The sequence below is a fragment of the Orycteropus afer genome, unplaced genomic scaffold (assembly GCF_000298275.1).
Source record: "Orycteropus afer afer isolate SDZICR_OR568_19922 unplaced genomic scaffold, OryAfe1.0 scaffold00008, whole genome shotgun sequence".
NCBI classification, from domain to species: Eukaryota; Metazoa; Chordata; class Mammalia; order Tubulidentata; family Orycteropodidae; genus Orycteropus; species Orycteropus afer.
The window spans coordinates 16,503,746-16,521,148 of NW_006921595.1; the positions used below are offsets into that span (position 1 = coordinate 16,503,746).

At 39.1% G+C, this 17,403-nt stretch overlaps 1 protein-coding gene across 1 annotated transcript in view; it reads right to left on the reverse strand.

Moving 5' to 3' along the window:
* Positions 1 to 17,403, reverse strand: part of ABCB5 (ATP binding cassette subfamily B member 5) — a 193,493-nt gene that overhangs the window by 64,526 nt on the left and 111,564 nt on the right. Inside the window, 1 exon segment of the mRNA XM_007946604.1 lies at positions 10,433 to 10,603. Within this exon segment, the coding sequence (XP_007944795.1) occupies positions 10,433 to 10,603 (171 nt within the window).

Genomic DNA, 17,403 nt, shown 5'->3' on the forward strand with positions numbered 1-17,403 from the left:
GTAGTGTAGTGCCTAAGGCATTTGACTGCTAACCAGAAAGCTGGTGGTTCGCTCCCATAAGCCACTCCTTGGAAGGAAGGTTGGGCAAACTTCCATAGTGATAACACCTCGGAAACTCAAGGAGGGGTCTCTATGAGTTGGGTCTGACTTGACGGCACATAACAACAACTATAACAATAACAACAAGTGGTCAAAGCAATCCCTCAAAGACTAAGAAGAAGCATGAAGTGCTATTTACATAGAATTTACATTGTATTAGGTATTATAAATACTCTAGAGATGATTTAACGTATTCTGGAGGATGTATGTAGGTTATATGCAAAAATATTATGTCATTCATAAGGAATTTGAATATCCTTGGATTTTGGTATCCATGGAGTCTTGGAATCAATCCCCCATGGATATCAAGCGATGACTGTACTAAGGATTCTGTATGGTCTAACACAAGAGGAGGTCCATGGATGTATGTGTGACACTATGAGTTACCACCCTGGATAACACCAACCCTGGTGATACCACTGCTGACAGGACAGAGCAGAACTTTCCCATAGGGTTTTCAAGGCTGTAATCTTTATGTAAGCAGACTGCCACATACGCCTCCTGCACAGCAACTTGTGGGTTTGAACCATCAACTTCTGATTTGCTAATCAAACAGTTTAACCACTGAGCCACCAGGGCTCCTTGACAGGAGAGTGTAGTAAAATCAAATAATTAGGAGATTATAGTTACAAAAAAAGTGAGAATGCTGTGTGTCCTCCTGGCTGACAGAATTAGAACCACAGACTTCCTGATGGAGGGTTAGATTGTAATAAGCCTTCTCTCATCATGAAGTTCTGGGTGGTGCAAACTGTTTGCATTCAACTACAAACCTATAGATGGTCCATTCAAACCCATGCAGTGGCATCATGGATAAAGGGCCCGGAGATCTGCTCCCATAAACATTGCAGCCAAGAAAAGCCTATGAAGCAGTTCTCTTTGTAACACAGTGGGTTGTCATGGGTCAGAACTGACTGGACAGCAATGGGTTTGTTTTCTGGTTTGGTTCTCTTCCTCACAGAGGGCTCACTTTACAGGCACTTTTATACCTCACTCTGTAGGCATTTATATTTCCTCACTCATTAGGCATTGCATATGGAGTAGATTCGCATATTTTGCTGTTGTGTGAAGTAATGACATAATGAATACTGAGAGTGAGGGATGATAATTTCTGCAGTTGTGCCTTGAAACCACAGTGTTTCAGCTGATTGGAAAGTCTGCTCTTACCCATCTGTAGCCCCTTACTCTGCCAGGCTTGTGGTCTGAAATATAACCAATTGATTATAGTAGATCTTATGCTAGATTTAAATTTATTATAGCATGAATTCATATCCTAATGCTTCAAGTAAATCACAGGAATGCCTAATAACTTAATTAGAGTGTGTGTGTGTGTGGGGAGATTATGCTCCAAAGGCCAGTAAAATGGGCATAAAAAGACTGTACATATTCAAGTTACCATAAAGGACACTTGAAAAATACAATTCCTCTAGATCATAAATATAACTTAAAACTGATATACTAGCCTTAGGTAACAAAAAAATTCAGACTTAAATTGTTTGAGACTTAAAACATAGAAGGCAGCTTAAGCCTCTTTTTCTCTTTTAAAAAAAAAGGTTAAGGAAATTTGAGTTGATGCTTTCTGTCTTAGTAAGAATTACTATAAACATATAAGCAAAGTGGAATAATTTGAATCATTGTTTTTCCAGACTTCTCAAAGTAAGTGTAGTAGATTTTCAATGTCTTCATTGCTATTATTGCTTCTAGAAAGAACCATTTTAAAAGAATTTGCTAGTATCTCCTCTCCTACTTCACAGTTTTTTTTTATGCCAATTATATGTTTGACCAAACAAAGGTCAACAGGAAGATAAATTTCTACTTGGCAGTTTGCTGGTAGTTTTCAGATTATTTCACAATTCCACGACCAGCCATACATCGCCAGGCCATCAGCTTGGACTTCAACATAGAGGATGATTTAAAGCATCCCTCACAGAAATGCTAGCGCAGAGATAAGGCACTTAGAACAGTTAGCTTCTCACTAGTGATGACCATGGCCCTTAAATAAAGGTAGGCAACAAGAAAAATGAAAATAAAAAACAATGAGCATTTTTGAGGTGTGCATTTGACTACCCCATCAGTTAACAGAAGTAATGTACTCTCTGGATAAGGCTATAAACAGAGAGCGTTCTCAAGTTTTGGTGCATGGAGTGTGAAAACTATGAGAACATAAGTTCCCACTCATGTCTCTCTTAGAAGATCGCCTCAGGTAGATTTGGGGCCCATGAGTGAAATATACTCCATGATCTAGTCCTGTAGTTTTCAAACTTTGTTCCTTAATCTACAAAATCCTTTCATCAAATGAAAGTTCATGTGAAAACTTGATATAGTTACAGACTTGGAAACCCAACGGGGCTATTCTACTCTGTCCTATAGGGTTGCTATGAGTTGGAATTGACTCGATGGCAACGAGTTTTTGGTTTTTAGGGTGAATAACCCTACCTACTAGTCCCCATGTGGTCTCACATTTCTTCTCTTCAAGAAGCCCCTTGAAAACCCAAGTACCTTAGTACTATAAAGAGTACAATTTGACAACCTCCTCTCACTAGTCTTCTACAATTTCCTTCCCTTTTTATCAAATTTTAAGTGAACATCTGCTTTGTTGTTGTTACATGCTGTTGAGTTGATTCTGACTCATAGTGACCCAATGTACAACAGAACGAAATGCTGTCCTGTCCTGTGCCGCCCTCACAATCCTTGCTATGCTTGAGCCTATCGTCGCAGTTACTATGTCAATGCATCTCATTGAGGGTCTTCCCCTTTTTATCCAATGCTCCACTTTACCAAGCATGATATCCATCCCCAGGAAATGGTCCCTTCTGACCACATGACCAAAGGAGGTGAGATGAAGTCTGGCCATTCTCACTTCTAAGGAACATTCCAGCTGCACTTCTTCCAGGAAAAATTTGTTCATTCTTCTGGCCATCCATGATATTTTCAACATGCTTCACCAACATCACAATTCAAAGCCATCGATTCTTCTTTGGTCTTCCTTATTCACTGTCTAGCTTTCACATGCATATAAAACTAAAGAAAGCAAACCCATTGTCATCAAGTTGATTTTGACTCATAGTGACACCCATTGGGTTTCCAAAGTGGTAAATCTTTGCAGAAGTAGATTGCTGCATCTTCCTTCCATGGAATGGCTGATGGATTTGAACTACCAGCCTTTTGGTTAGCAGTCAAATGCCTTAGGCACTGTACCACCAGAGCTGAAGCAATTGAAAATACCATGGCTTGAGTTAAGCATACCTTAGTCTTCAAACTGACTTCTTTGCTCTTCAACACTTTAAAGAGGCTTTTGCAGCATATTTACCTAGTGCAATACGAAGTCTGATTTCTTGATTGCTGCTTCCATGAGTTTTGATTATGGATCCAAGTAAAATAAAATTTTTGATAACTTCAATATTTTCTCCATTTATTATGATGTTGCTTACAGGTCCAGTTATGAGGATTTTTGTTTTCTTTATGCTGAAGTGTAATTCATACTTAAGACTACAGTCTTTGATCTCCATCAGTAAGTCCTTCAAGTTCTCTTCACCCTCAGCAAGCAAGGTTGTGTCATCTATAAGAACGTCATTGAAAAAAAAAGTTGCTGTCAAGTAGATTCAGACTCATGGTGACCCCCTGTGTTGTAGAGTTGCTCTCCATAGAGTTTTCAAGGATGTGATCTCTTGGAAGCAGATCTCCAGGCCTTTCTTCCAAGGTGCCTCTGGCTAGGTTTGAACCACCAACATTTCAGTTAGTATTCAACAGCTTAACCACTTATGCCACTCAGGGACTTCATAACATCACTGCAATAGCTATATGGAAAACAGGATTGTTTTGGTTTGTTAACTACTTCCCTGTGATGAAGTTGAAAACCATTTGGTTTGGTATTCTAGAACAACCCTGGCTTCATGGCTGAACAACATGGGATTACTGTCAGGTCATTTCACCTGTCTGAGAGTGTTTTCTCTTTTGTTAAATAGGATGACTGATAGCAAAATATCAGGCTCATAGAAGCTGTTTTTAATAAGTGGTTCACCTCTCTTGATCTCCTTCCTTCCAACTCTCAGAGAACTACTTAGGCAAATATATGTGTGCTCAGGTTAAGACCCTTTAAAAGGAAACCACATTCAAAACATAAAATCTTTGCTGAGATGAGACCACATGTACTACCTAATTTGTAGTTGTTGTTGTTGTTATGTGCCGTCGAGTCAGCCCTGACTCATAGCGACCCCTCCTTGGGTTTCCGAGGCAGTATCACTACAGAAGTAGGATTGCCCAACCTTCCTTCTGAGGAGTGGCTGGTGGGTTTGAACCGCCAGCCTTCTGGATAGCAGTCAAGTGCTTTAGCCACTATGCTACCAGAGCTCCTACTACCTAATTAGGAACATGTAATAGTAACCTATGGTAAAGATGCATTCTTTTTGTAGTTAGAATGTCTCTCTCTCTCTTTTTCTCCACTTCTACATACATTAACAAATAATTGGAGATAACATAAAATTATTTATAGCTTTTTAGTATTTTCCATTCATTAAACTTTGTTAGCAGGTTAACAATTCAAGCATTTTTCAATAAATTACAACAAATGAATGATGAAGTAAATGATGGCAAGAAGAGAAAATGCCCTCATTTCATCTTTACTGAAGAAGAAAATAATGCCTTAATTAGACCAGATTGCTGACCAATAAATAATAGATTAGAGATGTTCTATTTGGTATAACTTAGGAGTATCAATTTCTCATACAAGAGCTTTCCTTATTTTTGGGGGAGGACAAGGCTTAGAATATTTACAGAAATCACTGAGATACCTAGCCACATCATGTAACATCATTTTATTATATTTTTAAGTATTGAAGTGTCCTATCAAATAGTTAATTAAATTCACTTGTGAAAGAGAAAGTGAGAAAGCAACTAACAATATATACCAGTAAACCAATTGCCATGGAGCCAACTCCAATTCATGCCAACCCCATGTGTGTCAGAGTAGATCTGTGCTCCATAGAGTTTCCAGTGGCTAATTTTTCAGAATAAGATTGTCAGGCCTCTCTTCTAAGGTGTCTCTCTGTGTATTTGAACTGCCAATCTTTCATTTAGCAATTAAGTGCTTAACTCCCTGCATGACCAGAGACTCCTGCTATATACACCAAAAACAAAAACAACAGTTACCGTGAAGTCAATTCCAACTCAACTAGATCAAAAGAAGCAACTTACATGAAGACTGTTATAAGCCTACATGAAAGACTCAATTTAGAGCATGTTTTGAGTTTCTTTCCCAAGATGGCAGGGAAAGAGGTGAGGACTGGAGCCTGATTGGGAGCCAAACTTAGTTCTGACCTCCAGGAGATGTGTCATCTTGAGGCGATGTAGCATGGTGGTTATGTGAATGATCTAGAGGGTTGATGGTCTGGATCGAGGTTCTGGTTTCCCAGTTTTCTAGCTGTTACTCAACCTCATGATTCAGAGTGCTCATCTGTAAAACAGGAGAATAGATGTTCCTATTTCACTATCTCATGAGGCTCCCTTAGTCTATCTAAAATAATGACATACTAATGAATTTAGGGCCATCTATAGGAGCTCTGGGAGCTCTGGTAGCATAGTACCTAAGGTACTGGACTGCTAACCAGAGGGCTGACTGCTAAGCATAGTGCCTAAGGCACTGGACTGCTAACCACCAGCAACTTCTCGGAAGGAAGATGGGGCAATCTACTTCTGTAGTGATACTGCCTTGGAAAGCCAAGGAGGGGTCGCTATAAGTCAGGTCCAACTCAAGGGCACATAACAACAACAACAACAACAACGGAGTTCTGGTAGCATAGTGCCTAAGGCACTTGACTGCTAACCAGAAGGCTGGTGATTCGAACCCACCAGCCACTCCTCGGAAAGAAGGTTGGACAATCTACTTCCGTAGCGATACCACCTTGGAAACCCAAGGAGGGGTCGCTACGAGTCGGTCCACTTGATGGCACACAACAACAACAACAACAACAACATAGGAGCTCTGGTGGTGTAGTGCTTAAGGCATTTGACTGCTAACCAGAAGGCTGGTGGTTCAAACCCACCAGCCACTCCTTGGAAGGAAGACTGGGCAATCTACTTCCGTAGAGATACTGCCTTGGAAACCCAAGGAGGGGTCACTATGAGTCAGAATTGACTTAATAGGAGTGAGTTTGATTTAGTTTTGGTAATAAAATGCTCAACAGGCCCCTTCCCCTTGATTAAAGGGGAAGAACTACTATTCTAAAGGAAGCTAGTGGCCTAGAACTTAACCTTGGGCTTCAGATATGTGAGCTTGATGGTTGTGTGCTCTCAAGTCAATTTGGACTCACAGTGTCTCCTTCTGCCCTGTAGGGTTTTCTAGGTTGTATTCTTTATAGGAGCAGATAACCAGGTTATATAACTGGGTGAGTTCAACTGACAATCTTTTGGTTAGCAGCTGAGAACTTAAGCAATTCATGACCAGGGCTCCTGTGTGTGAACTTCATTAAGTAGGTTTATAAAAGGTTCCACAATGCTTTTGGTACCAGGTAGTCTGTATGTTCCCACTGCTCTCCTGGCTAAATTCCAGCTGAGGAAATCCCCTTGTAAAAATTTCCTCTCTGTTCCCAACTACAAATGGTATATATATATATATATACACACACATATATAAATTAAACTCTCAATTTTGTATACTAACATAGAGTAAGACATTTGACTGACATAAGCCCATCAAAATATGTGTATGAATGTAAAAATTACTTTCTTCTATCTAACTTCATCTTTGGATAACCACTTCTTGGGGCTTAATTTAGTAAAGTAGCCTACAGCTTCATGTAATACATCCCCTTTCTTATTTTTCAGTCTCCAAGTAGTAGAAATATAATGTAAGAGGTCATGGAGGCAGACTAGCAGGGTATTGAGAAACATATTGAGTATATTGAAAACATATAGTGATGATGAAAGTGCATGAGAAGCTGCAACAAAGCAATTCTATGTTTTCAAAAATAAAACTTTGATGGAAACCTTTCCCTCATAATTAGCAAAGGAACATTCTTAGATTTTCGGTTGATGTGGTGTAGCTGAACCTCCCTTAATAATAATTATTCCTTGGATTTCCATACTGCTTTTAACATTTCAAAGAGCATTCAAGGGCTTTATCACAGAATCTGTGTGTGCTTCCTCTGTTTCCCCAGGGGCAAGCAGGTGCTCATTGCCATGTTGCTCCATAGTGGGATACCCTAGAAACCTCCCGCATTGATGTAACAGGTCCAAACCAGTAGCAGAGTGGAAGCTTGTAAGATATAAATCCTTATTCAGTCTCCATGATCTCTTCCCTCTTGAACAAGATTAGTGGCGCATAACTAGTTTGCAGTAACCCTAAATCAACAAATCTAGAAAAGAACAATTTAGACCTTGGAATTACCCGGTATTCACATTCATCCAAAAATTCATTCAACAAATATATTTACTGATTATCTGCCTAAGTGCCAGGCATTGTTCTAGTGCCGGGGACACTGCAGTTAACCAATCAAAGTCTTTGTCATCAGAGAGTTTATATTCCAGTGATGGAAGAGAGACAATAACAAAACAAACAAATGGGTAGTAAGTCAGATGATGAAAGAATAGCCAATGATGTGTTGAAGGAATAGCCAGTGTAGGGGAGAGTGGTGGGAAGTGCGGTTCAAGAATGAGCCTGAAGCTCAACTCCATATATAGAATCTTCTGGATTATTATGAGGAATTTGGCTTTTACTCAGTAGGAGATGGGGAGCCATTGGAGGATTTGAAGCAGAAGCATGAGAACACCACCAAATTTACATTTCATTAGAATCACCTGGCTGCTGTGTTCAAAACAGACTGAGGAGGGAGCGGCTGAAGCAAACCTGTTGTCCTGGAGTTGATTCCTCTTCATAGCGACTCTGTAAGCTGAAACGACTCAATGGCAACAGGTTTTTATTTTGCTTCAGTCCTTGCCACCCTCACTCTGTACCACAGCAGTCAGGGGATTCTATTGATAAGCAAGAAGTTAGCTAATGCAATAATCCAAGTGAGGACAAGAGTGATAGTCCATCCCCTCATGACCTTTTTCCATCAAAACCTACTCCCTACCCCAAGCAAGTACTGAATTGATATTTTATAAGAATTTTTATCAGCTTTACTGATATTCTAGAATTTCACATTAATGGGAAGATAATGGGGTAGTAGAGAAGGAGATGGGAGAAATATATGAGGGCAGAGTGTGGAAGGAGGTATATGCAACAGGCACCAGTAATCAGGTTTTTTTTTAGTACATCCAGGCCCTAAATAATTAAATATCACCATTGTGAAAAACCATTTACTGAGTGTATTCTATGCATAGAGACCTGTTCTTATTAATAACTACAAAAAATGAATAAAACATTAGCCCTGTCCTTGAGGGAGTAGTTATTCCTTCTTCACCAAGAGGAATCATATTGGAAGCGTCCCTGATAAGCAAGAATTTTCATATCATCTGAGCAACATATGCCACTCCTATGGTATGGAAACAAAGATGAAAACTTATGCAATATGACCTGCAAGTAGATAATAGTAACTAATGGAGCTCTAGTGGCACAGTGGTTAAGGTGTTCAGCTGCTAACCCAAAGGTTAGTAGTTGGACCCCACCAGCTCCTCTGCAGGAGAAAGATGAGGCAGTCTGCTTCCATAAAGATTTATAGCTTTCAAAACTCAATGGAGCAGTTCCGCTCTGTCCTACAGGGTTGCTATGAGTCAGAATTGACTTGATGGCAGTGGGTTTGTTTTCTTTTGTTGTTTAACAGTAACTAATACATTTTTCAGGAGCTCTGGTAGCATAGTGCCTAAGGCACTTGACTGCTAACCAGAAGGCTGGCGGTTCAAACCCACCAGCCACTCCTCAGAAGGAAGGTTGGGCAATCTACTACTGTAGTGATACTGCCTCGGAAACCCAAGGAGGGGTCGCTATGAGTCGGGTCTGACTCGATGGCACATAACAACAACAACAATGATAGATTTTTCAATAAGCAGTGGGGCACTCTGGTTGCCAGTATCCATTTCTGTTCCCATAAAGTCAGTATTTAAAAAGAGAAGCTTATAATTTTCTTAGAGAGAAAATTACTTAACACATTTCCAACCAAACTCAAAGTAAAATGCCTTTAAGCCCTCTGAGAGATCTGCAGGTTGTAATATAAAAGAAGGTTTCACCACTGAAAATATATTTGATGGTTTTTCATATAACCACTGCCAGCTGCCCCCCAGGATGCAGGGTAATTTGGTAAAGGGCCACAACTGCATTGTGATCATGAACCATGAACTTGTCATAAGCAGAAGATCAGTGTGAGGGTTGAGGTAGATTGCCCAGGATTGTGGGAGGGGGTGATTAAAGGTCAGAGCAGACCACACTGTGTTTCCTCACTGGGGCAACATTAGGTTAAAATGAATACTCCAAATCAAAATACCAAACCTGATGCTGTCATGCCAATTCTGACTCATGGTAATCCTGTGTGTAACAGAATAGAACTTGTCCATAGGGCTTTCTTGGCTGTAATCTTCACAGAAGTGGATCGCTAGGCCTTTCTTCCGTGGGACTGCTGGGTGGGCGAACCACCAACTTTTAGATTAGTAATTGAACGCTAACTGTTTAGGTCTCCCAGGGACCTACTGAATACTGCAAGGTAGTCCAAAGAGGAAAAGTAGTCAGAGATTAGAATTCCGAAAGTATGTATAGAAGGGGCAAAGGATGGATGTGGTTATAGCAGTGATGGTGGTGATGGTGAGTTACTGTGAGGGGTAGAGTGCAAACATTTTGGAATGGGAATATGAAATAATTACTCAGATAACAGTCTCTCTCTCTCTCTTTTAAGCACCAACTACAGCATCTCCTCTCGTCCAAATCATTTCCCATAACTATCACATAACTTTTTGCAAGGGTGAATATACTGCATCCCATACCTTAAGGATGACTCTGAACTTAATAAATAACCTAGCACAGACCCCCATTTTCTTGTATAGGTAGTCTCCAACCTATAATGTATTCAAGTTACAATGACCCACACTTAAAACTGTTTTTCCCCCTTACATCTTATTGTTAGTAGTATGCTGTAGCATGTTATTTGCTGATGCTATCATTTTCAGATGTTCACTCACAGTTGCTCAATTTTATGATTTACTGTTCAAATCACTGCCAGATTTATAAAGATATTGATAAGAAAAGGCAATAATAATGAAAACTAAAGACAAAAGGTATTTGACATACATCAGAATCAATTTACAAAGGAATCGTTGGAATGGAACCTCATCCTAAGTCAGGGACTACCTGTATTTAAAATTGATGACGAGCCAGGAATATGGAAATAAAAAAATGCTTCTGCTCACTTACCTTCTCCAATGCAGCTTGAACTATTGATTCACTTTCTGAATCCAGGGCAGATGTAGCCTCATCTAAGATCAGAATCTTGGGGTTTCTAACTAAAGCTCGAGCAATCGCAATCCTCTGTTTCTGCCCTCCACTCAATTGAGCTCCTTTCTCCCCTACCAAGGTATTAAATTTCTAAAAAGGAAAAAGTACAGAAAGGGAAGACAGCATGATCAAATGATTAGAACAGAAGACTACAAACAATGACAGTTGTGTTTTATATCAGTTTAATCACTACCTTATTAGCTGGAGTTTTTCTTTTTTTTTTTTACCTTTGAGTTCTTTATGAAAACAAACAATTGTGAAAAAAGAGACCTATGGAAAATGAAGCTAGGACTGAACAAATTCAGAACATATGACAAGTCATTTTTTTAAAAAAATAATTTGAACCAATTTTCAAAGTTTTTCACACATTTTTGAAACCCTTTGAGATCTTAAAAAAAAATCATTGTAAGACAAACACACAATTAACTATGATTTGAAAAGTTTAGTACCAATTTAATAGATTATCCACAATTTCCTTTCTGAATACTTGGAAAAACTAAACATTAAGAAAAAATTACTACAAAATAAACCTCCCTCCAAAACTTTTTTCAATCTTGGGAGAACCTTTTTCTTCTTCTACTTTCTTTTTTTAAAATTTTAATTTTAATATATACATGCCTTAAACAAAGTAGATATTCCTAGATATACAAAGCAGAGGGAACTTCTAGCACTAATGAAGCATGGTCAGTAATAATCTTTTGGGATAAATGCCTGATTCAAAATTCATGTCTTTAAGAATAAAATTTAAATCTTTCTAAAACTTTAACTTCTACTAGAAGAATTCTACTAACCTTCATATTAGGAGCCCTGGTGGCAAAATGGTTAAGAGCACTTAAGAGCATGTCATTGATTTCTGCTTCTAACTGTAAAGTCAATGGTTTGAACTCACTAAGCATCTCTGCAGGCGAACGACCTACTAGCAATCTGCTCCTCTAAAGACTGCTGCTGTTGTGTGTCGTTGAGTTGATTACGACTCCCAGCAACCCTATAGGACAGAGCTGAACCACTACATAGGGTTTTCCTGGCTGTAAATTTTCACACCAAGTCTTTTCTCCTGCAGTGTGGCTGGTGGGTTCAAGCTGCCAATCTTTCAGTTAGTTGCCAAGTGCTTAACATTGCACCACCAGGGCTAGAAAACCCTTTGGGGCAGTTCTATTCTGTCACATGGGGTCACTATGAATTGAAACTGACTCAATGACCCAACAAAAACCTTCAAATTGGATTTTTTTTGCAAATCAACCTTGTTAAGGAATAACTTACGTACAATAAGACGCACACCATTTAAGGATACAGCTCTGTGAGTTTTGACAAAGGAGTACACCCATGTAACCATCATCCAAAGAGAGAGATGGGGCAAAACATGGATGTGATTATATAGTTGTAGAGGAGTTCCTGGGTGGTGCAAATTGTTACAATGCTTGGCTGCTCACCGTAAGACTGGAGGTTGGAATACATCCAGAGGTACCTAGAAAGAAAGGCCTGGCTATCTATGTGTGAAAAATCAGCCACTGAATGCCTTATGGAGCACAGCTGTACTCTGGCACACACGGGGTCACCACAAGTCAGAATCAGCTGGACAGCATCTAGCTCTGGGGGCACAGCGGTTAAAGCATTCTGCTGCTAATCAAAAGGTTGGGGGTCGAGGAGGCAGCCTTGGAAACACTATAGGTCAATTCTACTCTCTCTATAGGGTCGCGACAAGTCAGAGTTGACTGCATGGCGGTGGGTATTTGCCCTGTAACCTCTATTTCCTGATGGATTCAAGAAAAGCTTTAACTTATAAGTTGTTCAGTTTCCTTTCTTAGAAAGATGGGAGTGATTTTCTACAACTCTGAGCTGTTCAACTGATATTTTTACAGATTTTTATCTTGTTAACTTATCAAACTCAGTTATTAGTTGTAGTAACCTTTTTGTAGGTTCTTTAGGTTTTTTGTCATACCTAATCATGTCTGCAAATGAACAAAATTTAATTTCTTCATTTCCAATTTGTCTTTTATTTCTTTATCTTGATTAGTGTTGCTAGTGGTTTATCAACTGTATTGCTCTTTTCAAACATGTCTTTGCTTTATTTTCTATGTCATCAATTTTTGCTTTTTAATATTTCCTTCTTTCTATCACTTTGGAATTCATTTGCTCTTCTATTTCTAGTTTTATTAAAATGGCGAAAACAGATCATTGATTTTAAACCATTCTTCTTTTAAGATATCTTAAGAAAAAAAAACCAAAACAAACCTCACTGCCATGGAGTCAATCCCGACTCATAGCAACCCCTCCTTGGGTTTCTGAGGCAGTATCTCTATGAAAGTAGATTGTACAGTTGTTGTTGTTGTTATGTGCCATGGAGTCGGACCCAACTCATAGAGACCCCTCCTTGGGTTTCCGAGGCAGTATCACTACAGAAGTAGATTGCCCCATCTTCTTTCCGAGGAGTGGCTGGTGGGTTTGAACCGCCAGCCTTCTGGTTAGATTGTACAGTAGGCATTTAAAACTAACATCCATTGTACATACTCCTGTAAAATTTTAATATGCTGTGCTCTCATTATCATTTATTTTCTGATTTACCTTTTCACTTTTTTTGACTGCTGTTTATTTCAGAGCATAGTTTTAATTTCCAAATATTATTTTTGTTCTATATAATGTGTGGTAAATATATGACTAAAATCTATTGTGATCAGATATATACACTGAATAACTTACATCCTTTTAAAATTTATTGATAGTTGTTTTATTTATTGATAGTTGTTTTATTGTCCATCATATGGCCCAATTAGGTGAATGTTCTATGTGAATTTGAAAAGAATGTGTATTTGTTTTGGTTTTGTTCTATCAATTACTGAAAGGTAGATTTTTCGAATTTCCTATTATGATGGTGGCTTTATCTATTTTTTGCTTTAGGTCTGAATAATGAGTTATAGCTTTTTAGCTATTCACTTTGTTTTTTTAGTGTTTGTCTTAAATAAAAATAAAACCCAAGCTCACTGCCATTGCATTGGTTCCAACACATTGCAACCTCTCCTTGAGTTTTTGAATTGGTATCTCTATGGAAGTAGACTGCCCAGTCTTCCTTCTGAGGAGTGGCTGGTGGGTTTGAACTGCTAGCCTTCTGGTTAGCAGTGAAATGCCTTAGGCACTATGCCACCAGAGCTCCTGTGTTTGTCCTAGAGCTAATAGTATTCATCTATAGGTTATCAAAGTCCATTTACAGTCAATTTGTACATTTCACACTTCCCATCTGGTACTGACTCTACTGCACATTTCCATTGCCTACTTTATACCCTTCATACTACACAAATGTAATAAACTGACATTATAATTTAATTTAGACCTCCATATCCTATGTGCTATTTTTGCTTTATCTTCTGTTTACTTTACAATACTCAGCTTACAAATTAATTGATTTTAATTTACACAGTCATTTGTCTTCTAAGGAAAATAAGAGATTTAATAAACATACTGTTTTATATTTGCCCATTTACTCCTACAAACACAAATTTCCATCTGGTATCATTTCCCTTCAGCCTGAAAGACATCTTTTAGAACTTGTAAAAAAAAAAAAAAGTCTTCTAGCAGACTGGTGAAACCCCCGAGACTATGGCCCCAAGTCACCCTTCAGGCCTGGAATTGATTTCACTCTCGTGGCTTAACTCTCAGTCAAATAATATACAGGCCTATGAGCTGAACTACTGCTCCAGGGAGACACACTGTTAGAACAATCAACCATGGGAGATAAGAAGGGCAGCATTTGCACTGCAGGAGAGGTAGGGAGGTGATTGCCCAACCTTCCTTCCAAGGAGTAGCTGGTGGGCTTGAACTGCCACCCTTCTGGTTAGCAATCAAATGCCTTAGGCACTAGGCTACCAGTGCTCCCATGCACAGGCAAGGACACAAGGAAAGGGTAACCAGAGGGAGAAAGTGGGAGGTGAGATGTTACACTGAGGAGAATGTAACCGGTATCACAAAACAAAATGAAACATGTATATGAACTCTTGAATATAAAATGAACCTGCTTTGTAATCACAAAAAAAGTTATTTTTTAAAAAGAAACAGTTATGCATTTATTAAAAGATGGAAGATATAAACACACACACAGATACACACACAAAGTCTTCTAGCTCTGACTTCTCATCACTTTTGTTTATTTCAAATTATTCAACCCTATATTTTGAAGGATATTTTCTACTGCCTATTTAAGCTTGGGGAGCTCTGGTGGCATAGTGCCTATGGCATTTGGCTGCTAGCCAGAAGGCTGGTGGTTCAAACCCACCAGCCACTCCTTGAAAGGAGGATTGGGCAATCTACTTCCGTAGAGATACCGCCTTGGAAACCTAAGGAGGGTCACTGTGGGTTGCTGTGAGTGACTCGAAGGCAGTGAGAGTGAGATGTAAGCTTGGGTTGAAATCTTTCTTTCAGCTCTTAAAAATGACCATTTGTTGGTTTCTGGCATCCATTGTTTCTGATGAGAATCAGTCATCATTTATGGTCTTATGCTTTTGTATATAATGTGTATTTTTGCTCTTATTGTTCCAGGGGTTTCATATTAATTTTTGGTATTCAATAGCTTGGATATAATCTACTTGGGGAGTTCTGAGTAAAGTAAAACCTATTTACCCCAACTATTTTCCCACCCCCAGCAGATGAGTATTCAGTTCCTTAAAGAACTGAATGAAAAATATTCCTTCCTGCAGATGATAGACTTGCTAAAAGTATTTTAGAAACAACTTGTAAATAACTCTGGCCCAGGGACATGCGCAATATGACTAAAGGAACAAAAGTTAATTGCTGACCCTCTTCACCCATTTCACAATTCACACCCCAAATTCCTCAACCTTTTGTGAATATGCATAACCCCCTCTCCTGAAACCTACAAAAACTGTGTTTAGATGGCATCTAGGGGAATTTTAGCTCTGGGTACCAAACTATCCCTAACACCTTGCACTGCTGCCTTGCAATAAATAATTTTCTCTCCTCTCAGTCTCAGTGTGTAGACTGTTTTGGCCTGACTGGGCACCGGGCAGGGACCCGCGTTTGGTCCAATAACCAACCAGAGTGGGGTGGTTACATTAACACCTTTTTAATACCCGAGGCATATATAGCTGAGACACCAAAAAAGCATAGTGCCTAAGGCACTTGAGCGCTAACCAGAAGGTTGGCGGTTCCAACCCATCAGCCACTTCTCGGAAGGAAGGGCAATCTACTTCCATAGTGATACCACCTAGGAAACCCAAGATGGGGTCGCTATGAGTCAGGGCCAACCCAATGGCACATAATGACAACAACAACAACAGTGGACTTGGTGTGGTTTTTCTTTACTTTTAAGCTGCTTGGGGTTTTCTGGGCTTCTCAGACCTATAAATTGATGTTTTCTCCAGTTTGGGAAATTTTTGTCTGTTACTTCTTCAAATATTTTTTCTTTTCAATTCCCACTGTCTTCTCTTTCTGGGACTTCATTTACACATATGCTAACCTATATGATATTTTCTCTTATGTCCCTAAGACTGTTTATTTTTCTTCTCACTGCTCTTTAGTTTTGATTGTTCGTATTGATCTGTTTTAAAATTCACAAATTCCTCCTTATGCCATCTCAATTTGCTGTTGATCCCATCAAGTGCCTTTTTCATTTCAGATTTTGTCTTTTTAAGTTTTAGAATTTTCATTTCTCTACTGAGATTCCATATCTGTTCACATTTTAAGACCAAATTTTTCTTTAAATTGTTTGGATGCATTTTCATTTAATGTTTTGAAGGTAGGATTGAAATATTTATAACAGCTGTTTTAAAGTCTTTAATAAATCCAGTATCTGAAGTATCTCAGGATCAGTTTCTATCAACATCATTTTTTCTTGCCAGATTTTCTCGTCTATTTCTGTGTCTGGTAATTGTAGATTTTATACTGAATACTGTGTGTGGTATGTCGGTGAGACTCTGAATTCTGTTTTCCTTTAAGAAGTGTTGATTTTTGTTCTGGTAGGCAATTCAAATACTGGCTGATAATCTTGAAACTTGTGTAGTCTTAGTTTTTGTTTTGTTACAGTGAATCTGTAGAAAGCCCAAAGTATTTTCCAAGCCTGGTAACTTGGCAGGATTCAACCTTCAAATTCTATCTCTTGTAGGGATCTTGTCAGAGCTTGGTTTTAGGCTTTGTTAGGGCAAGTTTAGAATTAGCCTTACTCTAAGGTGTGGTCCTTACTCCTAAGGTGTGGCCTTTTTGGTGTCTCAGCTATATATGCCTCAGGTGTTAAAAAGGTGTTAATGTAACCACCCCACTCTGGTTGGGTAGCACATTCAACATCCCTCAGCACTGCTTGACCTCTCCACTATTTGTTCCACTTTGAACCTTGTAGCGTCTGCTTTCTAGTAAACATTGGGTAGTCTTATCCTCAGACAAGGGTTCCCCAAGGACCTCCACTTGGATGTTTACCCACCACCTCAACTGCATAGTTCCCTCATCTCTGCTCTAGTTGCTTAAGCTGCCCATTCATCTCAATGCTCTGCCATGTTCTGCCTGCTTTCCAGTTCACAGAAATGTGGTCACAAATTTGTTCTCAGGCAGAATGCTACAAACTCATGCAGTTTTTTTTCATGAGTTTCTTTTATCTCAGCAATCACAGTGTTACACTGTCTCTTCCTGTCCAATGCTTGGAAATGACTGCCCCATGCCTTGTATATTTTAGCTGGTTTTATAGCTGGGTTTATAGTTGGAATCAACTTAATAGGAACTCATTGTGGCAGAAAGGCTGGTCTGTGCCAATCAATCTTAATATACTAATTTTAGCATGTATATATCACCAAAAGGGAGCTCTTGGTAGCATAGTGGCTAAGGCACTTGACTGCTAACCAGAAGGCTGGAGGTTCAAACCCACCAGCCACTCCTCGGAAGGAAGGTTGGGCAAT